The sequence below is a fragment of the Brachionichthys hirsutus genome, chromosome 15 (assembly GCF_040956055.1).
Source record: "Brachionichthys hirsutus isolate HB-005 chromosome 15, CSIRO-AGI_Bhir_v1, whole genome shotgun sequence".
In the NCBI taxonomy this organism is placed as follows: Eukaryota; Metazoa; Chordata; class Actinopteri; order Lophiiformes; family Brachionichthyidae; genus Brachionichthys; species Brachionichthys hirsutus.
The window spans coordinates 12,597,298-12,624,262 of record NC_090911.1 but is presented as its reverse complement, the minus strand read 5'-3'; the positions used below and the strand labels follow the sequence as shown (position 1 = coordinate 12,624,262).

At 53.0% G+C, this 26,965-nt stretch overlaps 2 protein-coding genes across 2 annotated transcripts; both read left to right on the top strand.

The window, feature by feature from the left end:
* The first annotated feature begins 1,517 nt into the window (after nt 1-1,517).
* On the top strand, nt 1,518-16,758 carry kcnq3 (potassium voltage-gated channel, KQT-like subfamily, member 3). The gene is made up of 15 exons (XM_068748994.1): nt 1,518-1,768; nt 11,251-11,341; nt 11,433-11,559; nt 11,627-11,799; nt 11,887-12,060; nt 12,411-12,521; nt 12,620-12,715; nt 12,791-12,885; nt 13,063-13,089; nt 14,959-15,158; nt 15,267-15,372; nt 15,467-15,598; nt 15,679-15,774; nt 15,900-15,987; nt 16,066-16,758. The coding sequence occupies exons 1-15, from the start codon at nt 1,518-1,520 to the stop codon at nt 16,756-16,758; spliced, it is 2,460 nt and encodes an 819-aa protein (XP_068605095.1).
* A 2,701-nt stretch (nt 16,759-19,459) lies between these two features.
* LOC137904790 (HERV-H LTR-associating protein 1) lies at nt 19,460-26,650 on the top strand. The gene is made up of 12 exons (XM_068748993.1): nt 19,460-19,509; nt 19,640-19,734; nt 20,292-20,345; nt 20,643-20,723; nt 20,859-20,942; nt 21,101-21,184; nt 21,256-21,339; nt 21,423-21,483; nt 21,584-21,660; nt 26,095-26,251; nt 26,369-26,451; nt 26,607-26,650. The coding sequence occupies exons 1-12, from the start codon at nt 19,460-19,462 to the stop codon at nt 26,648-26,650; spliced, it is 954 nt and encodes a 317-aa protein (XP_068605094.1).
* The last annotated feature ends 315 nt before the right edge of the window (nt 26,651-26,965 follow it).

Here is a 26,965-nt window from a genome sequence, read left to right as displayed (position 1 = left end):
AACGCCGTCTAATGGTTTAGAACTCTGATCTTCATCTTCATCTTCATCTTCCTCTTCCTCTGTGTGTTTAACCTTGTAGACGACATGTCGATGAATAAATGATGTAAAACAGGATTTGCTCCTCAGTCGACTGGATCCGACTCGGAGGCGGGGCTCCAAGACACCTGTTCCCCAATGCACCATGTGGAGGCGGGGCTCCAAGGCACCTGTTCCCCAATGCACCATGTGGAGGCGGGGCTCCAAGGCACCTGTTCCCCAATGCACCATGTGGAGGCGGGGCTCCAAGGCACCTGTTCCCCAACGCACCATGTGGAGGCGGGGCTCCTCCACGGCACCTGTTCCCCAACGCACCATGTGGAGGCGGGGCTCCAAGGCACCTGTTCCCCATCGCACCATGTGGAGGCGGGGCTCCAAGGCACCTGTTCCCCAACGCACCATGTGGAGGCGGGGCTCCAAGGCACCTGTTCCCCATCGCACCATGTGGAGGCGGGGCTCCAAGGCACCTGTTCCCCAACGCACCATGTGGAGGCGGGGCTCCAAGGCACCTTTTCGTTTTTCCTTAGTTTGAGAAATTTGTGGGAGGAGCCTGTGGTCCACCTCTGGCTCCCCCCCTCTTATTAAAACCGGTTATTATCTTCCCCAGCCAACCAGCACGTACACGCGTGCGCGCGTGTCTGCCTTCATCTGTTTGCGTGAGTGTTTTGCTCGTAAATATATCAGAGGCTCTGCTGTGGCTGAGTGCGCGCGCACGTCGCGCCCGCGTCGGTGCTGATGAACGCCAGATCCGCTCCATCTCTCCTCCGGTAACAGTCGGATGTCGAGCTCCCTCACGCAGCATCACTGCGCCTCCGCCTCCTCCTCTTCCTCCTCCTCCTCCTCTTCCTCCTCCTCAGCGCCGCTTCCTCCGCAGGTGGATGGAGGCTCGAAGCCCCGGAGACGCGAGCCATGCACGGGAACCGCAGCCGGTAGGTTCGGGGCGGCTGCTGGGAGCCGCTGGTTGGTGCATGTCTTTGTGTCTCCGGTGTGTGCGTGTGCGCGTGCGCTTTCTGGATCTTAAATTGATCGATTAAGTTTCCACGTCAGCGGGAATCGGTTGTTTTATCGGTTGATGCAACATCGCGTGTTCCGGGACTGAACGGGGGGGGGGGGGGGTCGTCCTCCGTGGGGAGTTTCTTACTTCACGTTTTATCACGAGGGCGGATTGTTTTTCCTTCGCGCACGATTCCTCTCCGTTTCTCTCCGGTTTCTGATCCGTGCGCGCAAAACGTATTGGAAGCCCCCCCCCCAGATGATTTAACTCTGCCCCCCCCCTCAGATGATTTAACTCTGCCCCCCCCCCTCGCTCTCTCTCTTCACCCATCACTCCCTCTTACCCCTCTTTTCCAGTCACACTGCTGAGCACCTCCCTTCGTGCCCGGGGCCCCATCCTTGAATGACCCGCGCCTGAGGAGGGGGTGTCTCCGGGTCCATCGCCCGGATCATGGCATGCTGCCCCCCCCGGGCATCCAACACTGACCATGGGGCTCCGGTCCAGGGCTGTCGCTAGCGCCTTATTGGACCAGGGCACCGGGGGGGCGCCGGAGGGGGCGGGCCGGGATGACTTCAAGCGGGGCACTCAGGGCGTGGGGGTCGGCCTGCTGGCCAAAACCCCCCCGAACTACGCACGGCCCAATAAGAGGAATAACACCCGCAGGAGGAGGATCCAGAACCTGGTCTACGACGCGCTGGAGAGGCCGCGGGGGTGGGCGCTGCTCTACCACGCCTTCGTGTGAGTAGCCCCGAGTCGTGCAGACACAAGTCCATGTTGTAACCTGACACCAGCGAGGCTCCTCCGGTGTGCACCAGGGCTCCAGTTCTGGGGGGTTTGGGTTCCAGGGTGGAAAAATGTTCCACTGGACCTGGGGTGGGGGGTCGGAGGTGAAGGTCGGATGTGAAGTTCTGGATCAAAACTTTCCAGTCAAAAAAGAGTCAAGTTGAAAGAAAAGCACGGTCTGCGGTTTTCCGAGGGGTGGGGCCGCGGGGACGGCGCTGATGCTGTCAGCTTCCAGCCGCGTTTGGCTGCTCATCCTTGCTTCGTCCGACGTTTGAGGAATGTTGTCTCTGGACGCGGGAGACGCGGGACAATCGAGCGTGAACGTCCTCGGCAGAGACACAAAATGTGCCGTCGCTGCAGAACGGCCTCGGCAGGGACCGTTACCTGCAGCGTTCCTGACGGAGCGCCTTCATCATTGTTCACTGACAGTTGCAGGCCTGCTGAAGGAGGCGGGACGCGTTTCACACGGAAGGGGCGGAGCTATCTTCACGTCTCTGCCGCTCACGTTCTGCAGAATAAGGCGTGTTTTCAGAGAATTCACCGAGGCGAACGAAACGAGAATTCCGCTGGGAAGGACTGTTTTCAAAAATTTAGAAGTAGCAGTTAGCAGTTAGCGGCTAGTAGCAGTTAGCAGTAAGTGGCTAGTAGCAGTTAGCAGCTAACTCAAAGTAGAAGCTAACCAACTGAAGATGCCTTCACGTTAGCGAGGCTGCTCCTCTTCATCACATTAGCGATCGGTCATGCGACAGGAAGTAGAATCGTTTGTATGTGACGTGTCGCAGCGCTGTTGCCGTGGCTACCAGACACCTGCTCACGCTCCTCACGCCAGGTGACCGACTGAATGACACGCTACACGTGGTCAGCCATCTTGTCCTCGCCGGCACGTTGATTCCGGATCGTCGAGGTGTTTCTGTTTAACTTGTGAGTCTGTTTAACCGTTGTGGGCTCGGTTCTGGGTTCCTAATGGACTCTGTGGTTGCCATGGTGATTGGTTCTGTTGTCTTCCTGTAGCGCTTGTTCGATCATCCTGCGGGTAGCGGCAGCTCCTCCGCTCCTCCTGTTTCCATCTTCTCCCCGCGTCGTTATTCCTTTCCTCTCACCCAGACGGCTGTAATGTCCATGGCGCCCGGCGGCTCCGCCCTCATCGACCCCGGGGGGGCCGTCTGCCGTCCGCCGTGCTTCTGAACCACGCCGGCAGGAAGGAAGGAGTTTCTAAAGGAGTTTCTAAATGTGTTTAATGTGTTTTGTGTGTTTTGTTGCTGTAGTCTTTAGATTACCGATGCTGTTTGTGGCACAAAGCAAACAATCATAGGCCGAATGCTAAATGCTAACACGCTACGTAGCCAGGAGCGTGATGACGGTAGCCAAGCTAGCTGCGGAGCAAACTGCTTCCTGTTCGCAGCGTTCCTTTAGCTCCGAGCCACAAAAGGTTAGAGTCGGAGAAAATCGACGAGACTGCAGCAGGACATTCTGTGGACATTCTGTGGACATTCTGTGGACATTTGGTGACCTTTGACCGCCGCAGTATTCCCACTGTTGATCCTGCAGGGAGTCTGAACGACTGGACATTTGTCTCGTGTCGGTTCTGCCTGTCGGGAGACCCAGACAGTTGCTGCGGTCCAATAGCTTTCAGGTGTGTCCGTCCAGGTGGACGTAGGGCGCCGGGACTCCATCGGGGTCACGCGCTGACACGCCCTTTTGGAAATGATGGGTTCCCTTGAAACAGTTCCTGCACACCTTTGTGGATGGGTGGGGCATCAGGTGGAGGGCGGGTCAGCTGTTTGAGACGCGTCCTCACTGCGGAGCAGCTCGTCTGTCTTGATTTGGCCCTGATGATGCAATCATTCAGAGACGAATCTCTGACCAATCAGAGAGCTGTAAAGTTTCATGTCACCTTTTGGCTCGGCCTGTTTGGACCTGCGGCAGCGCAGGTATTCAGAAACGGCGTGGAGGCGGGGTCTAATGCACTGGTCTTCGTTTCTCCGCCGCTTTATATCCATTTTCATTCTTTTCACGTGTTTCCTGTCATTTTAGACAAAAACTGCACAACATGCATTAAGGAAGCGAACACACACACACACACACACACACACCTACACACACACACCTACACACACACACACACACACACACACCTACACACACACACACACACCCCTACACACACACACACCCCTACACACACACACACCCCTACACACACACACACACCTACACACACACACACACCTACACACACACACCTACACACACACACACCTACACACACACACACACACACACACCTACACACACACACACACACACACACACCTACACACACACACACACACACACACACACACCCCTACACACACACACACACCTACACACACACACAGACACACACCTACACACACACACACACCTACACACACACACAGACACACACCTACACACACACACCTACACGCACACACACACACACACCTACACACACACACACACACAGACACACACCTACACACACACACACACACCTACACACACACACACACCTACACACACACACACAGACACACACCTACACACACACACACACACACCTACACACACACACACACACACAGACACACACCTACACACACACACCTACACGCACACACACACACACACCTACACACACACACACACACACACCTACACACACACACACACACACACAGACACACACCTACACACACACAACTACACGCACACCTACACACACACACACACACACCTACACACACACACACACACACACACACCTACACACACACACAGACACACCTACACACACACACACACACACACCTACACGCACACATACACACACACACAAACACACACCTACACACACACACACACACACCTACACACACACACACACACACCTACACACACACACACACACACCTACACGCACACATACACACACACCTACACGCACACATACACACACATACACATACACGCACACACCTACACACACACACACACACACACACACACGCCCCTCCCCTCCCCTCGCTGGCGGGCTAATCTGATATCTGCACACAGATAGCGATCGATGTTTGCAGGTGGAGCGCTCGGACCCAGAGGAGGATGATGTTACTGGGAGGAGGAAGGAGATCTGGGACCCCCCCCCCCTCCAATCCCACAATCCCTTTCTCCACCGCTGCTGAACACCAAACCTCAGCCGCGTGTGTGTGTGTGTGTGTGTGTGCTCTTCTACATGCTGTCAGTGAGGTAGTTGTGTTTCTGCCCCACCGGAGGGCTTTTGGGGGGGGGGGGGGGTCGTTGCCGTCTGTAATTTCAGTCTCGTCTGATTCAGTGTTTTGTCCTGCGGCGTCCTCCGTTACTTCCTGTAACGGGCCGGTAAAAATAACCCGCTGCTGCCCGTTTTTAATAATCTGCATTAATCCGGAGTTCATTTCTTCGGCTGCACACGCGTCCTGCTGGATGCAGCCCCCCCCCCCCCCCCCCCCCCCAGCCCCGCTTCAGGCCGCGAGGGGGCAGGTGCGACTGCCCCGCCTCCGGCAGGATGTGTGAGATGGATGTGTCCCATCTATTATTTACAGTCGTTCCGCAGAAGAAGGTTCTCGCAGCAGCGACGAGGATAAATCCGTGATGGCGGCTTCACCTGAGCTTCACCTGAGCTTCACCTGAGACGGCGAGCAGAGGAAGCATCCTGGGTATGACCAAGATGGAGGCGCGGTGGAGAGGAAGTGGGTCAGGACGGCCTCGGATAGGTGATGCTGATCCGGGAAGCTCGATGGAACATCAGGAGGCGTCGGAAATGGAAGCTTGAGTCAAAGATCACCGGCCCCGGAGCAGCAGCAAGATGAATCCCCGCATGGGGGTGTCGCGTTTGTCGAAAAAGGTAGTTCGTCCAGAAATAACAATAAATGGCCTCAACAACACGCCCTCTAAAGCTACGCTAATAGCATGTTAGCTTCTTAAAGTCCCTGTGCTGTAGCTCTGGATCAGATCACCGGTGGTTAGCGCGCCGCTAAATCACCGGTTCCCTTTAGCATCGGTGTCGCTACGCCACACGTTCAGGTACTTCCTCTTCATTAGCCAATGATGTACGACTGGCTGGCTGCTCCAATCAGAGGAGCTCCAGAGAGGTCGTTAGTGAGCTGCTCCATGCTAACTGCATTAGCATCATCCTGCCTGGCGACGACGCGAGCAGGATGGACTGCAGCCACGGTGTGTGTGTGTGTGGGGGGGGGGGGCATAACACAGTTCGTGTTGACAATGAATTAGCTGTTAATTAGCCGGTGCAGCTGTTACATTAGTGCTCCTCTTCCTCATCCTCTTCCTCAGACCCATTTGACCGCTCTGTGGCTGCAGGACTCGGACTAGAAGCCTCTTCCAGGCGGATGTCACAGCGTCTTCTTCTGTGGTCGTGGTAACGGCGGCCGATTGGCGTTTAATTCTAAATTAAAAGCCATTTTAATATTTTCGTAGAAGACTCATGCCGTTAAACTCCCGCATGCAAATTGATAAAACATAAAAGGAGAATAAGAAGTTAAAGTTAAACTGCGGAATCCTGTAATTCCCACAATGCATCTCTGCTGACTCGACATTTTTCAGTGAAATGATTTTCTTTTGGGTGATGACATCACAATGACATCATCAGGGCTTTCTCCTGATGATGTCACATGATTCCCAGGAGGGCGTTTGATTTAAAGCCGGCAGGATGTCTGGACATCTGATTGGACGGCCCGCTCGTGTCCGGCAGGTGAGGGTGGGTGTGGCTCTGATGATTGGTCCGTTCCAGCTTTGATCTTTTTACCGGCAGCAGACGAGGAGATTCTGCTGCTGGAAGGCAGAGCGGCTGACAGAGCACTTAGCGCCAGCGCCGACTACCAGCTCATCATTTATTCATGCCCGATGTTGCACTCTGAGCCGTTTGTCCTGCCCTTCCTACTCCTTCCTACTCCCCATCCACCCCCATCTACCCCCCCATCTACCCCCCAACGCGGCCGGTGAATCTAAAAGAACGCACGCCAAATTTAACCGTTTGTGTTCCCACTTTATTTCCTGAAGTGTTTTAGATTCATGTCATTTAAATCAGAAACCTGATCTGGGTTTTATTTTCATCTTCAGATGCCTCGTTAGCATGCTAATGAGATGTAAATGAGCGTGTGTGTGTGTGTGTGTGTGTGTGTGTGCACTGCGTGCTGCCTGCTGTCTGAAGGACACAGCAGGAGGCCGCTGCAGAGCCACTGAAGCTCAGCTGCTTCTTTAGAGGACAGAGACTCTGATTCCTTGATTTTCCAGGATGAAAACCAGAAGCGGATCCTGGAACGTCGGTGCTTTAGCAAAGCAGCGTCGCACTGGATTGAAGGAATGTCGTGTATCCGAAGCGTCGGTTCCATCCCGATCCAACATCGAGCTTTAAGGTTTGAAACCTCTGACCAAATGCAACACGAGTAACATCACCCTTCTCCTCCGGCCGTGACTCCGGGGGGGGGGGGGCTCCTCATCGCTCCGGAGGGCCTTCTCCTCCGCCCGTGACTCCGGGGGGGGGGGGGGGGGGCTCCTCATCGCTCCGGAGGGCCTTCTCCTCCGCCCGTGACTCCGGCGGGGGCTCCTTATCGCTCCGGAGGGCCTTCTCCTCCGCCCGTGACTCCGGCGGGGGCTCCTCATGGCTCTTTCTCACAGATAAAACTTCATTCATCCTCGTTCGAGCTCCTTAAACTCCGTCCGCCGCTCCTCACCAGCCCTCCGGCTCCTCTCTAAGCGGAGGTAACCGTGTGACTTGTTGCCACGGTAACCCCGCTGGATGGGCAGGTGAGGGGTCTGCTTTGCGCTCACTTCCGCTCTTTCGTTCTTTACGGATGATGGTGCTCAGTTGTTCGGGTTTCCGGGTCTGAGCGGCTGCTGAGTCGGAGTTGAAGATGCTCTCAGCGTCCAGACCGGATGTTTATGCTGCATGGTGGCGGCAGAACCGGCAGAACCGGCAGAACCAGCAGAACCGGCAGAACCGCAAGCCGTCCAATAGGAAATGCAGGCTGACCCTTTAATGGCGTCTATATTTAGCCTGACGGTTGTTGTGCTTGTTTATATTAGAGGGAGTAGCGTGTGTGTGTGTGTGTGTGAGCGCTACAGCACAATGACACAGCCATGTGTAAAGATGAGTCTCAGTTGCTAAGCAACCCCACCTGAAAATGCTCCCTAACAAATCTATGATATGGATGCAGCAGCAGGTTCTGATGGGCGTGAAAGGAGGTCGGTTCGTTTCCCCTGCCGACGTTGGACCGGAGTCACATGACCCGTCCGGGTCAGGATCGCTCGGCGGCACCAAACGCAAATCCAGGAAGTGATTTCAGGGTGATTCCAGGTCCTCGGCGCTCCTGAAGCCGCCGGCCCAGAATTCCTTGCGGCTTCTATTTCGGCTTTGAGACGGAGGTTTCAGGAAGTCTCCTGGGTCCGAAACCCACGCAGGTGTCCACCTGTCTGGGACGCCACGCCCACGGCCGCCAGGACTCGTTCTGCCTCGGTAGCTTCCAGTCGCCATGGAAACTAAAATGCCAAACACAGCGGCGTTTTGTTCCCGGTGAACGTTTGCAGCTTCTTGGCTCTCCTGAGATCCTTCAGTGAGGAGGAGGTTTCTTTTTAAACCCAGAATGAAGCGTTTAGTATTTTTAGATGTGGTTTCAGGCTCGTAGGATTTTTATCTATTTGGGTCAACGCTTTGGAGAGAGAGAGAGAGAGAGAGAGAGAGAGAGAGAGAGAGAGATGAAGCAGCTGATCAGAAGCTAATGTAAAATCAATTCTATGTGTCGTACCATATTTTTCATGTTTCATGTCGTATTGATTTTTCTCTTGAATCCGGATTAAGATCTGGGTGTCTCTGGGTGTACTTTGTTTATTAACTAACGATTAACTGGTGACTAATGAACTACTGATTTAAGATGTTTTTTAGGTTAGAGGAAAGCTAAAAACATTAGCTACATTCGTTGTCATAAAATGTCACCGTAAAAATAGGAAATCCTCCCTAAAAGACCGCGTTCAGGGAAAAAAAACCCTCCCAACTAAATGTTCATTGTTCATTAGCTGTTAGCTGCTCAGCGGCTAGCTTTCACTGCAGTTCCCAGCATGCTTTGCTCACAGCATATTTCTGTTGAACTGATTGATGGAGGTTTTAAGCAGCAAAGATTAAAGATCTTAAAAGGATTGATTCATTCCTAAAACCGAGACTTTGTTCGATTTCTATTTTAAGTTCTTAAAGTTTTTGTCCTGTTAAATGTAAAGAATAATAATGTCATTAAAATCCCATTAAAGGAACGGAGAGGATCCAGCCGTGAAGCCGTCCTCGTCGCCGTCCTTCGCGTTGTCCCGGAGACGGCTGGCCGTCCCGACTCCACCCCCTCCCCACCCAACAGCCACCGACAATAATTCAATCAATCGGGTCTTTGGCTTCACGGTTCTGGTAAACAAGCATCATTAAGAAGCGTCGGGAAGACGGGGCCGACTGATTGATGCGTTGTCACGGTGATCGATTGAGATCGTGCTTCTACTTGATGATCGGCTGCACCGTCTCAGGGTGTAAAATAAAACCCAGAAGGAGGTTTAACCGGGAGTCGTTGGATTATACTCCAGAATGTTTAAATTAAATGCACTGAGGCCCAACGGCTAACGGCTAACGGCTAACGGCGGCTTCCTTGTCTTCCTCTCGTCGCAGAGAGGCGGGACCCAACCTCATTTCCTTTGGAACGACCCTAATTATGCGGTCAGGAAATCTAAGATAATTAGCGCCAGGATTTGAGATTTGTTCCGCGGCTCCCCAGCGATGAGGTCGACGGCGTGCGTCCGTTTCCCCGGAAGGAAAGTCGCAGTAATTAAACGTGGAGGACAGAAAGAGCCGAGAGACGCGAGAGACTTTATCTGGAGGACAATCTGAGCGGCATCGAGTTCACCAGAATAAAAGCGCTTTACTTTTCTTACTTCATTTCCCAGAATGCTTCACTGCAGCACTTTTTATCGACTTGAAGTTTGGACGATGCACGCAGGCGACGCCGTTCTTCTTCTGTGGTGGATTGCCCAACGTATTATCTCGTTGTCATGGTAACGGGTGGATGTGGGCGGGGTTCTGTGCTCGTGGCCGAGCTAATGTTTTATATTCTCAGTGTTTCGCTCCGAGGATCGGCTCATCGGTTCTGACTCGCCTAATCAATTAAAATCTGCTCGCCGCCGTAACGATTCCGTGACATCACAGTTGTTCACGGCAGCCATTTTGCTCCTCGTTTCCTCTGGAGCTCGTTTGATCGTCAGCTTCTGGGAACTCTCTGGATTTTTCGCCGCCCTAATTAGCAAATGTCTCATAATTGGTTGTAATGGATGTGATTAGCTCGGCTAATTAGCCTTTCCCCTGTTGGAGCGCCAGTCATGGCGTGAAACACAAATCGGGGGGGGGGGGGGGGTCCCTGTCTGGCTGTTTCATTCAGCATCACCTGCTCAGATCACCTGTCAGGAAAATATAAAGAAGAATTCACTTTAGTCCAATCAGCATCAAGCTCCGCCTGGCCGGCCCGTGACCTGCAGGTCAGATTCCAGGTTCAGACCACCCAAAAGTGTTCACCTGCAGGACTGTGTGGTTGTCACGGTGATGCTGACCTGCCGCCCCGCCACAGGAACCCAAAGTTCTCCGTCTGTACGTTTTCCTGCTCTGTTCGTGCTCTTTATTTCCTTTAATGGCGGTTTCATCGGCGTGCAGAAAAACGCCGACTCATCACTAACTGTTTCCGCTTTAATGAAGTCGTTTTCGAGTTCAACACAAATATCATCTCCCAGCATTTTCCCGAGCGGCTTTGGATGAAGTGGTTTGGATGCCGGCCCGAACTGAGGCCCGGAGAACCTTTTCTAATTTGATTCCTCCTGGGAGCCAAAAATCAGGGATCATTTTAACCTAAAGCATCAAAGTCTGAGTGTTTGCAATGTTTCTAAAAACAGAACTGAATCACAGGAACCAGGTTTGAACGGACTTCTTCTGCTGCTGCGGTTAAACGCGGCGGCGCAGCGCCCCCTGGCGGCTCGGCCAAAAACCACACACTGAAAATGAGGATTTCATCAAACCCGACTGGAGATGTGAAATCGCTTTCCGAACAGGAAACTCCTCTCTCTCTTCTTTCATTTCCGGGTCTTTTTCTTCCTCTGGTTCTGGTTCTGGTTCTGGTGACTCCTCTCTCTCTTCTTTCATTTCCGGGTCTTTTTCTTCCTCTGGTTCTGGTTCTGGTTCTGGTTCTGGTGACTCCTCTCTCTCTTCTTTCATTTCCGGGTCTTTTTCTTCCTCTGGTTCTGGTTCTGGTTCTGGTGACTCCTCTCTCTCTTCTTTCATTTCCGGGTCTTTTTCTTTCTCTGGTTCTGGTTCTGGTTCTGACCCGCCCGTCGTTCTGTGTCTGCAGGTTTCTGATCGTCCTGGGCTGCTTGATTCTGGCCATCCTGACCACATTCAAGGAGCACGAGAAGCTGTCTGCCCACTGGCTGGTGGTTCTGGTGAGGCGACGGGACACTGGGAACATCGGTCCAGTAAGATCCGGTGACGGTTCCACGCTGATGCCGGATTCCCGTGTGCTTCCCCGACCAGGAAACCTTCGCCATCTTCATCTTCGGAGCGGAGTTTGCTCTGAGGATCTGGGCGGCGGGATGCTGCTGTCGCTACAAAGGCTGGAGGGGGAGGCTGAAGTTCGCCCGGAAGCCGCTGTGCATCTTGGGTAAACGCTCACGAGCATCCGACACATCCGAGGTGGGACTCTGACGCGAGGAGCTCCTCTTCCTCAGACATCTTCGTGCTGATCGCCTCGGTGCCGGTGGTGGCCGTCCGTAACCAAGGCAACGTGCTGGCCACCTCCCTGCGCAGCCTGCGCTTCCTTCAGATTCTGCGGATGCTGCGGATGGACCGGAGAGGGGGGACCTGGAAACTGCTGGGGTCGGCCATCTACGCTCACAGTAAGGTAAGAGCGGAGGGGGAGGAGCTTCTGGGCGAGCGGTCGTTTGCGTTCGGGGGTGGGGTGAGACGACCTCTGTGCTGCTCTGCGTAGGAGCTGATCACCGCCTGGTACATCGGCTTCCTGTCCCTGATCCTGGCCTCCTTCCTGGTCTACCTGGTGGAGAAGGACGACGCCTCCGTGGGCGTGTCCGACCACGAGAACCCCACGGTTCAGGCAAACACGCAGGACTTTGACACGTACGCTGACGCGCTGTGGTGGGGGCTGGTACGTAGATGATGTCACGTTTCTGGAGGGGGTGACCTCATCGCTGAAATGATTTCTGATTCCAGTTCTCTGGGAGGAGCAGCCAGAACTCCAGGAAGTTCTGGTGAGCAGGCTCACCGTGAATCCGTGTCGGCGGTCCTGCTCTGATCAATCGCTTCCCGTCCTGCGCCGTCCCCTCATTAGGGCGGGCCGGAGTTCAGCGCGTTGCCCCTAGCAACCTGATCAAACGCCGCCGGGTCTCGCCGTAGAGCTCGCACTGAAGCTGCTACGCTAAATGTCACCTGACTGATCCCACAGGTGGCCTGTGGTGGGGAGGGGTCTGCGGGTGATGACGCCTTGTCTCTCTTCAGATCACCTTGACCACCATCGGTTACGGGGACAAAACCCCCAAGACGTGGGCCGGCCGGCTGCTGGCCGGCACCTTCGCTCTGATAGGCGTGTCCTTCTTTGCTCTGCCTGCGGTGGGTACGCCGCTGCGTTCATCAGCGTACGGGCGCGCTCAGGTGGGGTGGAGGCGGGGCCACCGTTTAATCCTGAGTCTGTCTGTCAACGCCTGCAGGGGATCCTGGGTTCTGGTCTGGCCCTGAAGGTCCAGGAGCAGCACAGACAGAAGCACTTTGAGAAACGCAGGCATCCGGCTGCCGGACTCATCCAGGTGAGACGTCACCTGACCTCAGCGACGACGCCCATCACCTGTCCGCTGCCTGCTGACCCTTGTGCTTCCTTCCAGTCTGCCTGGAGGTATTATTCCACAAACCCAGTCCGGGAGGATCTCATTGCCACGTGGAGATTTTACGAGACCATCATCTCCCTTCCCTGTTTCAGGTAACGGCTCACCTGAGTTCAGACATGTGACCACAAATGAGAACGAAAAGCTTCCTGAGCCCAGGTTAGCGCCGACTAGCTTCTGGAGGAATGAGCTGTAAAGACCGTGATGACATCATCACACGACTGTTCCTGAATGCTCTTCTCCTTTTGTTCTTTCTCTGTCTGCGTCCAAAGGAAGGATCACCTGGAGGCCATGGCCAGGTAGGTCGTCTGCTCCAACGCCCCCCAGGCGGCGCCGAAGCCTCCCGATAGCGCGTTAATGAGCTCCTCATGCTAGAAGGGAATATTCCCTCGTCGTGCTTCTTGCAGTAGAGAGAGAGAGAGGGGGGGGGGGGGTCTGTGCTCTCTGAGTGATTTTAATGAATGAACTACATTCATTAAATTATAATTTATTCATCTCTGCAAACGGACAGAATATTATTTTAGTCGCACCAGAAAATAAAATGTAGTTTTAAACTTCTGTTGAAAATGAAACTCCAGCGGGTCGTCTTCGTCTCCTCCTCCTCCTCCTCCTCCTTACACGGGAGCGTTCTGTCCCGACGCCTCCTGTTCAACACGCTGGATTAAGTTACGGCGGCGACAACGGGCGGCTCAAGGGGGGGGGGGGGGGGGGGGCGTCCCAAAGGAGGATTATTTTAGACACGGAGCAGAATAAAAGACAGAAACGACAACGGACCTGCCATGTTGAACAGGGAGATAAGACGAGTGTGTGTGTGTGTGTGTGTGTGTAGGTGTGTGTGTGTGTGTGTGTGTGTGTGTGTGTGTGTGTGTGTGTGTGTGTGTGTGTATGTGTGTGTGTGTGTGTGTGTGTGTGTAGGTGTGTGTGTGTGTGTGTGTGTGTGTGTGTGTGTGTGTAGGTGTGTGTGTGTGTGTGTGTGTGTGTGTGTGTAGGTGTGTGTGTGTGTGTGTGTGTGTGTGTGTTGACTTGACTCTCCGGTTTTCATCCAGAGCTGAACGTCAGACATAAATTCAACGCGTGTCTTTGGCTTTACTGTTTGATGTCCTCCTACCTGTCCACCAGGTGGACGGTCTCTGGGTGGACCAGACTTTCTTTGTTTGATTCTGATGCTCACGTGAAGCGACCCAAACTCTTCATCCTCACCTTTGACCCTCCTCTTTTCCTCCACTATCCTCCCGATGAACGTTTTAGTCGTTCAATGATTCAACTAAGAGCCGGTTTGTAGAAGACTTAATCGTCCTTGGAGCGTCTCCTGCAGCCGGGGGGGGGGGGGGGGTTGCTTTGAAGGGCGCCGTGGGGGGGTTAGCGTGACCTTTCTTGCAGCCATTAGATAATCGCCGGTCATTTTCTGCTCTTTATGCTTTTGCAAAGCGTCTCTCGTCCTTCCCGGCTGGCTATTCCGCCGCCCCCATTCCGCCCCCCCCCCATTCCGCCCCCCCCATTCTGCCCGGGGACACATACAGACTCGTATTGTTGGTCTGCTGTGGGAGAAAAGCCGCTGAGAACGCTCCTCGTTGTCGGCTCCGATTACCCCGCCGCTCGGCCTCCTTCGAGGCACACACAAGTCTTATTTTACCCGCGGAGCGTCCGTCTTTGTGCTGCCAAATATCGTCAGCCATGGGACGATGGAGGAGGCCGATGTCCTCGCAGCCCTTTGAGGCGTCCTCCCGCCCGGAGCGAGGCATTGTTGCATCGAGGCGGCGGACGGTAAGAGTTTAATCCCTCCGTGAGACTCCGGGAAAACTGCTGCGGGGATGAGAAGATGGGAATGTCTCAGGAAGAGACGGAGACCTGTTCAGGTTGCAAAAGTGTCCCCCGACTCCCGTCGGACAGACAGTTTCAGTAAACGCGTCTCAGAACGTCAAATTAACAAAGACCCCTTCAAGGCACGTGGGTGATTCCATGAATTCTGTCCAGTGGCTTGGGTCGACCAGACGGGGAGACGCCAACGTAACCCCCCCCCCCGTGTGAGACGTCTCCCAGCAGGGCTCCAGGCAGCAGGACGGATGAGGCTCAAGTCAGAAGCTGCTTTAGGACGTCTGTGTTGGTCGTGTCTTGGCGTGGAACCGTCCCACGGCGTTCCCATTGTCTTATTCTCTCTCCTATTTCAGCCAAAAGTTGAGTATCCTCGAGCGGGTCCGCCTTCCGAACGCGCGACCGTCGGTCGGAACGGCCAGGAAGCTCCCGGTTAACGTTGAGTCCGTAGAGGACAGCCCGTCCAAGGAGCCCAAAGCGGCCGGCTTCAGCAACCGGGAACGGTTCCGCACCGCCTTCCGGATGAAGGCCTACACGCTCCGCCAGAGCTCCGAAGGTACGGAAACGCCGTCGGTTTGGGCTACAAGGGTCCAATTCTGGCACTGGACCAGAACCGGAAGCGCTTCATCAGAACTTTGACCTCTTCTTCTCTTCTTCTTGTCAGATGCCGGAGCCCTGGCGGACGCGGCCTTAGAGGAGCGAGGCTTCCCCCCCGACATCCTCATGGAGGAGATGATCCCCACGCTGAAGCTGGTCATCAGGGCGCTCAGGTCAGGGACTAGACATCAAAGGGTGCGATAACGAGTCCGACCCTGACGCGTCTAAAACGTCGTCCCGTTGTCCCGTTGTCCCGTTGTCCCGCAGGATCATGCAATTCCTCTTGAACAAGAAGAAGTTCAAGGAAACTCTGAGGCCTTACGACGTGAAAGACGTGATCGAGCAGTACTCCGCCGGACACCTGGACATGCTCTGCCGCATAAAGTACCTCCAGACAAGGTCAGGCATCCGGAAACCTGCTGGGAGGAAGCAGACGTTTACCTGTCCCCCAAAGCTCATCCTGTTCCCCTTCCTTTAAGGATCGACATGATTCTCGCCCCGGGACCCCCCCTCACCCCGAAGCAAAAGAAAACTCAGAAAACACCCTTTGCCTATCCGTCCAGCCAGTCGCCCAGGTACGGTCACGCTTTGGGAGCGCGGCGGCCGTCCCTGAGCCCGAGCGTCCACAGAGTCCAGGTGTAGATGTCTCTGTAACAAACGTTGGCGTCGTCCACATCGACCCGGTGTCCCTGTGTCCTAGGCATGAGTCCTACCTCGCCAAAGCCAGCCCCCTGCCAGATGCTGAAGACCAAAGCATGATGGGTAGATTCGTCAGGGTGGAGCGGCAGGTGAGCGTCGGCCACGAAACGCATCGAGTCGGGTGTGGAAATGATTCAGAAGTCAGGTGTGACACGTCTCTGTCTCAGGTGGAGGACATGGAGAAGAAGTTGGACTTCCTGGTGGACATGCACGTCCAGCACACCGAGCACCTGCAGGTGGACACTGCTGGCGCCGCCCACATGACCCTGGAGGCGTGCGAGCCGACGGCTAACGGTGAGATCCGTCGGGTTTTCTTCAACTACGCCGAGGCCTTCCCGCACCTGTCCTACCAGGTACCTGTCAGCAAGGTGAACCTCTACTACGGCAGAGGAGGAGGAGCAGGAGGAGGAGGGGGAGGGGGAGAGGAGGTGGGGTTGAAGGGTGGAAGCCACCGGCGGCGGCCGCCATCACAGGAACGCCGCGCTCCAGCTGCCATCCCCACCTACACGGAGCGTCCCACGGTGCTGCCCATCAGCTCCCTGCAGGACCTGTCGGTGGGGTTGGGCAGGACCACAGGGGGGCGGGGGGGGGACTCGCCGCTCTCCATGCTGTCAGTGAACCACGACGAGCTGGAGCGCTCACCCAGCGGCTTCAGCATCTCCGGGGACCGGGAGGGCGGGGCAGGGGAGGACGCCGGGGTGGGAACCAGGGACGCCAACTGGACAAGACCCAGACCAAGCTACCTGGCGGAGGGGGAGACGGACACGGACTCGGACCCCTTTACACCCAGCGGGGGGGCGCTACCGCTCTCCTCCACGGGGGAAGGCTTTGGTGATGCTGTGTGGAACACCCCGCCCTGAGGGGCGTGGCCACACACAGATGGATGTTAACTTCAAACCCATGCCTCTAAACCCAAACCAGAACATTCAGAGGTCGGGAGGTCGGGAGGTCGGCGACCGGCCGCGGTCCAGACGGAGAACGATGACATCAAGACCGTTTGTAAAGTAGAACTCTGTACAGCCGAATGAAAACACGGAGATGAGTATACGTCCTATATCCACCCAAAAAGCTTTACCGCCGCAAAGCCGGGCGCGCTGCATGCGACGCATGCGACGTAGTGTAGTCATGGCGACGCCCAGGATGTCCGGAGAGGAAGGAGCGTCTGGATGGACACGTATTCCTGCTATGCCATTTTCTAACTCTTGTTTTTTTACATGAACACATCGTCATTGCGTCTGCATGGTCTGCATGATAACGCTGCTTCCTGGGGGGGGGTGGGGGCTCTGATCCCAAACGTCTGCTCCTGCGTCGGATGTCTGCGTGAACGGATGAGAGATGGAGGGATGTTGGGGAAAATACTCGTGTTGTTCTCGTTTCTGCTTTTTCCCACGCCGCGCTCTGAATTCTCTGAAGTTCAGCGCTTCCCAGGAACCGGATCGGGAAATCCGGTTCCTGGGATTCCATGCCGCTTTACTTCTTCCTCCTGACTTGGTTCCTGCTTTGGTGTCGATGGACCCAGAACCATCTGGTTCTGACTTGTAGCAGCCAGTCGCTTTTTTTCTTTCTATATTTTTTTTAACTGGATGATTCTCTTCTGAATGTAGAGGCGCCACGCAGAAATTCCGATAGGCTCCGCCCCCTGTCTCTCAAAGCCGTAATCGGGTCTTCGCGTTCGTACGTTCTGCTCGGTTCCGCCTGTTCTTACATGTCGCTCATTTTCCACAACAATCTGAGTCTTTCTGTGCGTTCTGAACGAACAGCAGCACTTTACTGCATCCGTGTACTCGAGAGGGTAATACTGCTTGCTGTGATTACTCTGAAGAATGGCTGTACTGCATACCAAGCAACGTACTGCGTAACCATTTTAGGGATATCTTAATTGCTACAAATGATTTGTGCCTTTGCCTTTTGCAGTACGGTTCTTTTAAATGTTTTTATTTATTATAATCATGCTTTTCCTGCTAATGCTGTCAAATAAGTGTCACAAAGCTGCTGCTGAATTCTACGTGGACGGCTGCGTTTACACAAACACAGAAAACATTGCGATGCTAACGTGACTGAACGGAAGCTCAGACCAATCACAGACAGAAAGCGTGTTGTGTTTCCTTTTATTTATGCTAGCAGGTTAGCTCTCCCTCTCAGCCCTACGCAAGGCTAGAAAAAAGGTCTATCATTAAAAACCAGGACAACGTTAGCAGAAGCTACATTGTTAGCTAGCTTCTGCATCAGGAAGCATTAAATTCCGAGTCACTCGTGCTTCCATAAATGTAGGCTATGCTAGTTTAAATCAACACATTCACACTCGTTGACTTTTCAATGATCTGAAGTCCAAATGCTAGCTAAGACTAGCGGCTCTCTAGCGCGACACAGGCTAATTCCTTTGCTTTTCTGTGTAGAACATCTAAGATTGACTAAATAGAATTTAAATGTGAATCTGAAGGATGTTCTTATTCTTCTGGAATAAAACCTGATGTTGGTTTAACTTTAGCGCTTTATTCCGTAAGAAGCCACTTTAAAATGTGCCAAAAAGCTGATCGGGTTAGTGCTACTGAAGCTAGCCGCCGGTTAGCTGCTGTTTCTTCACTGATTGAATGGACCTGTGGACTAAACAGGCGAGATGCTAAACATCCGACCTGCCGTGTAGGTGCAGCCGACGGACACGACGGATATTCCCGCTGCTTTGTGCGACTCAACCGACGGAAGCTTTTATCATTTAAAGGGAAGTTTGGAACTTTACACGAGTGGCCTTCCGAGCTGTGCTTCATTCTCCTCATTACGGTTTAAAAGAAATACAGTTTCTACTCTGTATGAAAAACCACTTTGAATATTTTTGTTTTGAAGATATAATATGCAAATGTACCCTTACTTGATTTTCTTATTTTTTGTCTTTTCAATTGCACCAGTTATTAATAAAGTACTGAACTGAAAGCTGTGGCTGTCGTCTGAGAGCAGCGTGAGAAGTGAGCGGCCCTTAAAGTCGTGTTTTCATTCCTTGTTCAGATTCCTTGGATCTGAACAAAACTCCAGATCCAAGGAGTTTGAATTTCTTTCCACCTTCATTAAAATCCTGACGTACTTTAATCTAATTGAATGAATCCATTGATTTGAATAATTCTGTCACCTCTAGACAAGGGAGCTATATTTAGCTCTTCGTTTGTCCCATCCAAAATGTGTAATTGGTTAAATTCTCTTCATGCCGGGAGTTAAACAGTTTAGATATTTAGACCGATAAATCACCGGCTCACATTAACCCTTAGTGTCAGATGGGGAAACAATAGAAAAGAGCGCAGCTGAGCGTCGTGATGAGGCCGAGTCGTTGCCATGGCGATAACTGAGAGAATGTGAGTGAATCGCATCTGACTTTGATTGGATATTTCTTGCAGTGTAGCCGGTGGGGGGTCGGGGGGCGGGTCACGGATCAGCCCACACTTTGTATGGGGCTCAGTAAGCTGCCAACCTGCGGCTGTTCACAGGGGGTGGAGGTGGGTGGAGGGGGGGGGGGGGGGGTCGTTGTGCCCTTACCTGACTGGAGGGTCAGGTGATAACACCGGTCCCGGTCCGATGCCGCACACGGATCATCGGCTCAGCTCGCAGCAGGATCCAAGGAGCCGGTGAGTCCTGATCTGAACCGGCCCTCAAAGACCAGATGCTGATCGGTGTGGAACCGATCCGGTGTCCGGTGATCCGGTGATCCGCTGATCCGCTGATCCGCTGATCCGTGCTCCTGTGTTTCCCTGCTAGAGTCATGGCAGGTTCCCAGAGAGCTGCTCCGCATCCTCCTCTCTGCTTCACAGTCTGCGCCTCCTCCCTGCTCCTCCTCATCTCCTGCAGCCACGGTAGGTGCAGCGTCACGCTGCCAGCTTTAACACATCTGGCTTCCTTTTAGGGTCTGTGATGATGTCATCAGAGGGCTCGTTTGGTCCAATCAGCAGCCAGAAAACCGAAGATTCTTTATTTGCTGCAATAGTAATCATAAATTCCCTTTAATTCTAAAGAGATTTTAAGATTGAAACACTAATTTTGTTCCACATTAAAAGATTTGAAGTAAGAAACGCCTCTCAGCCCATTGATGAAGCTTCTGTTGACTTTTATCTCGTGATTGAAGACTTTTAGCAGATTTTTTTAAAGATTCTTTTTTTGTTTTCATTAAAGAAAATTGAACAAACATAAGAATTCAAAACAAATTTTGGGAACGATGTCGTTCCTGTCGTTTGACTTTCTTATTTCACATGATGATGACGGGATTGATGATCAATGATTTTTATATTCTGATTGTATTTCCTTCCTTTTCCCGGATATTCATGAAAACCCATCTAGCAGTGTTTGTGTAACAAACAAACAAACAAACAAACTGTTTACCTTTTTTAATTAAATGTCTGCTATTTCCTGACAGGTTTAAGAGACGGACGGCAGGAGAGGGACAAAAGTGTCCTCCTGAACTCCTCAGGTAATCCTGCTTTCATCATTCTGTTTGTTTCAGGCTGATGTTCTCCATCATATCAGCGTTAAATGATTATTTTTAATAAAAGGTGACATCAGATGGATCTTTGACTCCGCCCTAACTCCGCCCTCATGTTATTCAAATCAGCTCCGCCCCCGAAGAAGAACTCCTCTGGATGATGCCAATGATGTCACATGGGGGTGTGACATCATGATGGCCATGATGTCACACCCCCATGTTTCGCTGACGCTGCAAAGACCAGACTGAGATCCCATAACTTCACCCTCCGTTATTGTTTCCCAGAGAGCCCAGCGGAGCAGATCGATCCGGCCGCCATCGACCTCACCCCGCTGGTCAACACCTTAATAAATTCCAGCCAATCAGGTACGTCGTCATCATACCCTAAAAATACACACTCCGGAGTAAAGAGAAACCTGCTTTAAAGTATTCCTCATATCTTGCCCTGTTTTCCATGACTCCTGAAAGAAATGACACTTTCCCCTTCTTCTTGTCTTCCAGGCTCCCGTCAGCTCTTCTCCCTCCTTAGTGTGACGTCATACAGCTCTCTAGCGCTCCATAAGCTCACCTTGTTGGTCTACAACAGTAAGTGTTGCCTCCATACGAGCCTCTTCCTCCTCTGAAGCTGATGGGACCCGATAAATTGATCTTTAAGTGGATCGGCACTGGAAGATTATAGAGTGACAACAGCGCCATCTCGTGGTGGCTTGTATAAACTACAGCAGAGTGTGTGTGTGTTGCAGTTTCCACCATTAAAAACATAGAGAGCAGCAGGTACAGGAGGAGGTTCTGCTACTGTGTGACCAACGACACCAACGACCTGACAGGTGAGTCGAACATGGGATTACACTTCCAGAACCCGGATCTTCGATCTTCCTCCATCGTGCGATTTTTCCAGACTTTACAGCCATACTGTTGGATGTCATCGGAAATTCAACCAGTTACCTGCAAGAGCTTTTTAAATCTGCCTCCATCTTATCAGGTGAGCGGCTGCAGATCCGAAACGTTGTCTACCTGTCAGCCTGCATGTTGTCGGCTTCACGCCTTGTCGCTTGTGTGTCTCAGTGAGCCAGAGGAACTCCTCCGACTGCATCTACATTTGTGTGATGGGGGGGCAGATGGGTCAGTGAACGTACTGGACTTCTCAAACATTGTAGAGATTTTAGCGTAAGAAGGTTTGAAGCTGCCGGGAGTCTTTGTCAATCTGGAGCTTCCTGTCCAGGCAGAGACGTGTCCAAGCTGTGGGACGTCCACTCCATCACGCCCCTCTTCAACCGGACCATCGTGGAAGGACCCCGCACAGGTGTGTCTGCAACCCAAAGGCTGGTTCTGATCGCCGGTCACGGCTGATGAGCGTTGAAACGTCAAATTTAAATATTTAAAAAAATGTTTTATAGCTACAAAAAACTGCAGCGGAAGATGGAGGAGACATCGAGACAAGCTAGCAGAGTAAAACGCCTTTGTTAGCTAACGCTCAACTTCGTTTGGTTATGACACTGTTTTATTAACGACACATACAAGAAGAAATAAAGAAAAAGAGTATTTGTTTAAAAACAAGATGATTGTGCACAAACAGGAGGTTTAAGCTCGAGGGTATAATTGGCTAAAAAATATTTCTTTAGTCCTTCAATTTTGTGAAATGTTATTTAAAATATAACAATGAAAAAAAACCATTCAAATATCTTCACCATTATTCTGTCTAGACTTTCCTGCTGGACCGTTAATCTGTGTTACCGTTAGCGTTAGCTAGTGATGCTACAGTGATATGCTTTTTATCTAAAGCTACCTTTCGTATTTTTTTATTCAACTAATTCCAATGTAGTATTTACATATTCACAGTTAGTTAATGCCACCCAGTCCGGTTTTGGAAATGTCTTTGTCCACCATGCGTCTCTCCTGTCTCGCCTTTTTTTTTTGAGACCGCCTCCTCCTTTGTCAAACAGGTAGCGTCTCCTCCATCAGTCTTCCTGTCGGTGAGCTCCTTTAAAAACCTTCTCCAAGCATCGATCATTGTCTTCAGGACAGGAACAAACCGCCAGATTCTCATTTCCGCCCGTCTGTTTTAAACAGGATGGCATCAGTCTCCGGTGAACCTGAGCCACATCTCCTCGTCCGGGATTAGCTCCATGCTAACCAGCAGAGTCCATTCGACCGCGCATGGTGACACCCCCACCGAGTCACAAAACGCTGCCGGTTGCTACGATTCGCTGTAAACGTGTCTTCCTCGACTGTGTTTGATTCATTAGTTTCACCAACAACTTTGGCTGAAACAGATCCTGGATCAGCAAAGATCACCGCGGCCCTGCTGTCCTCAACGGCTCGGCCACCTGCAACCATCTTGCTGCAAAGCCTGACGACGCCTGACAGACCGGAGACGGCAACGATCGGGACGCCACCGAGGGAAGCGACGGACACAGAAGTTAATCAGCCAACCGTTTCACCGCGACTCAACGGTGCATCCGTAAAAACCACGAGTAGAACCCAGCCCACCTCGGTAACATCTCCACCAACCACTAGTAGGACCCAGCCCACCTCCGTAACAGCTCCACCAACCACGAGTAGAACCCAGCCCACCTCAGTAACATCTCTACCAACCACTAGTAGGACCCAGCCCACCTCCGTAACAGCTCCACCAACCACGAGTAGAACCCAGCCCACCTCCGTAACAGCTCCACCAACCACGAGTAGAACCCAGCCCACCTCTGTAACATCTCTACCAACCACTAGTAGGACCCAGCCCACCTCTGTAACATCTCCACCAACCACTAGTAGGACCCAGCCCACCTCCGTAACATCTCCACCTACCACGAGTAGAACCCAGCCCACCTCGGTAACATCTCTACCAACCACTAGTAGGACCCAGCCCACCTCGGTAACAGCTCCACCAACCACGAGTAGAACCCAGCCCACCTCCGTAACAGCTCCACCAACCACGAGTAGAACCCAGCCCACCTCAGTAACATCTCTACCAACCACTAGTAGGACCCAGCCCACCTCCGTAACAGCTCCACCAACCACGAGTAGAACCCAGCCCACCTCCGTAACAGCTCCACCAACCACGAGTAGAACCCAGCCCACCTCCGTAACAGCTCCACCAACCACTAGTAGGACCCAGCCCACCTCCGTAACAGCTCCACCAACCACTAGTAGGACCCAGCCCACCTCCGTAACAGCTCCACCAACCACTAGTAGGACCCAGCCCACCTCGGTAACATCTCCACCTACCACGAGTAGAACCCAGCCCACCTCGGTAACATCTCCACCTACCACTAGTAGGACCCAGCCCACCTCAGTAACATCTCTACCAACCACTAGTAGGACCCAGCCCACCTCGGTAACATCTCCACCAACCACTAGTAGGACCCAGCCCACCTCGGTAACATCTCCACCAACCACTAGTAGGACCCAGCCCACCTCTGTAACATCTCCACCAACAACTAGTAGGACCCAGCCCACCTCTGTAACATCTCCACCAACCACTAGTAGGACCCAGCCCCCCTCTGTAACATCTCCACCAACCACTAGTAGGACCCAGCCCACCTCTGTAACATCTCCACCATCCACGAGTAGAACCCAGCCCACCTCTGTAACATCTCCATCAACAACTAGTAGGACCCAGCCCACCTCTGTAACATCTCCACCAACCACTAGTAGGACCCAGCCCACCTCTGTAACATCTCCACCAACCACTAGTAGGACCCAGCCCACCTCGGTAACAGCTCCACCAACCACTAGTAGAACCCAGCCCACCTCGGTAACAGCTCCACCTACCACGAGTAGAACCCAGCCCCCCTCTGTAACATCTCCACCAACCACTAGTAGAACCCAGCCCACCTCAGTAACAGCGCCACCTACCACTAGTAGAACCCAGCCCACCTCAGTAACAGCTCCACCTACCACGAGTAGGACCCAGCCCACCTCTGTAACAGCTCCACCTACCACTAGTAGGACCCAGCCCACCTCCGTAACATCTCCACCTACCACGAGTAGGACCCAGCCCACCTCTGTAACAGCTCCACCTACCACTAGTAGAACCCAGCCCACCTCGGTAACAACTCCACCTACCACGAGTAGGACCCAGCCCACCTCTGTAACAGCTCCACCTACCACTAGTAGGACCCAGCCCACCTCCGTAACATCTCCACCTACCACGAGTAGGACCCAGCCCACCTCTGTAACAGCTCCACCTACCACTAGTAGAACCCAGCCCACCTCAGTAACAGCTCCACCAACCACGAGTAGAACCCAGGCCACCTCGGTAACAGCTCCACCTACCACTAGTAGAACCCAGCCCACCTCAGTAACAGCTCCACCTACCACTAGTAGAACCCAGCCCACCTCAGTAACAGCTCCACCTACCACTAGTAGAACCCAGCCCACCTCCGTAACATCTCCACCGACCACTAGTAGAACCCAGCCCACCTCAGCAACAGCTCCACCTACCACGAGTAGAACCCAGCCCACCTCAGTAACAGCTCCACCTACCACGAGTAGGACCCAGCCCACCTCAGCAACAGCTCCACCGACCACTAGTAGAACCCAGCCCACCTCAGTAACAGCTCTACCAACCACGAGTAGAACCCAGCCCACCTCCGTAACAGCTCCACCTACCACGAGTAGGACCCAGCCCACCTCAGCAACAGCTCCACCTACCACGAGTAGAACCCAGCCCACCTCAGTAACAGCTCCACCTACCACGAGTAGGACCCAGCCCACCTCGGTAACATCTCCACCAACCACTAGTAGGACCCAGCCCACCTCAGCAACAGCTCCACCAACCACTAGTAGGACCCAGCCCACCTCTGTAACATCTCCACCAACCACTAGTAGGACCCAGCCCACCTCCGTAACATCTCCACCAACCACTAGTAGGACCCAGCCCACCTCTGTAACATCTCCACCAACCACTAGTAGAACCCAGCCCACCTCCGTAACATCTCTACCAACCACTAGTAGGACCCAGCCCACCTCTGTAACATCTCCACCAACCACTAGTAGGACCCAGCCCACCTCGGTAACAGCTCCACCTACCACGAGTAGAACCCAGCCCACCTCCGTAACATCTCCACCTACCACTAGTAGGACCCAGCCCACCTCCGTAACATCTCTACCAACCACTAGTAGGACCCAGCCCACCTCTGTAACATCTCCACCTACCACTAGTAGGACCCAGCCCACCTCGGTAACAGCTCCACCTACCACGAGTAGAACCCAGCCCACCTCCGTAACATCTCCACCTACCACTAGTAGGACCCAGCCCACCTCGGTAACAGCTCTACCAACCACGAGTAGGACCCAGCCCACCTCGGTAACAGCTCTACCAACCACGAGTAGGACCCAGCCCACCTCAGCAACAGCTCTACCAACCACAAGTAGAACCCAGTCAGCCACGGTGTCTCCGCTAGTTTATAGTCTGACCCAGTCTACTATTGCTGAACACCATCCAAGGTCTACATCCCACCAGGCAACACCCATGACACATCCCACAAGACTTTCACCGGTCCGTCCGGTACCCGGAAATACGGCGACTGGTTGGACTACGGGGCCTCGTAGCCGAAAAACTACAACACCAAGTGACCCGATGGAAAGACCAGGTAGAGATTCTCAGATTGGTTTCCATGTCCTCCTTAATAGAGCTGTGAAGAATATATATAAATATAAATCATATAAATATGAAATTCATCTCTCATGGTTGACCATCTTGTACCTTCCTAAATACTCTTCCGTGTCTTGAGAGGTTGCCCTTGGAGGAGACCGGAACCGACTGACGCCTTCGGCTCGGGGAGCGCTACGACCGTTAGCGCTAGCAAGCTGCGCCCCTGCGTCTTTGAGCTCTGCAAGTTCTTCTCTCAGTGCCTCTGCAGAGCCGTCGTCTACAAGACTCACACGAAAAGGTTTTCACGGCAGCAAATTACTGTTTACAGACTGAGACCTGTTGCAGGACAACAAAATGGAGGAATGGAAACGTCGTTGTTTAAACAGCTGTTGGCGTTCATGCTCTGGTCTTGCAGATACTGTGAAGACAGCTTCGTCTGGTATGAACGGCACACGTCTGAGGTGTGTCGGCGGATCCGCAGAGTCTCCTTCTCCAGAAGTAGGTGGACTGTAGAGGAAGAGCGAATCATCTCTACGCTGAAGTCTCTCCGTTCACATCGAGTTTTAGGACTTTTTGGGCTCAGATCCAGAATCAGAAAACAGAAGATTAACTTGACCAGTCAAAGAGATGAAATTAATAAAACCTCTCTCCAGATCTGAAACAGAGATGCTTGTCGAAGATGTGCCACAAACTGTGACCAGAGACGAATGACGAGATCCTCGTCCTCAGCCGGGTTCTGGTTCCTCTGGAGACCGCGTGGGAGCAGAATCTGCTGACGTGATTGGACAATGCTCCTGTTTCGCTCCTGTCACCTGACATTCATCCATTCATCTGCTCAATGATGTCATGCTATTATGGACCAGAAGTTCAAATCTTGAATTGTGAAGCAGCGTTAGCTTTACCCGCTTGCGACCGTGTTTTGATGTTGCATGCTAGCAGCTACGAGCCAAAGAGGTCAACGCTATCCAGACGCTTGAGACGCTTGACGGATTGATTACTTCCTGCCTGTTTT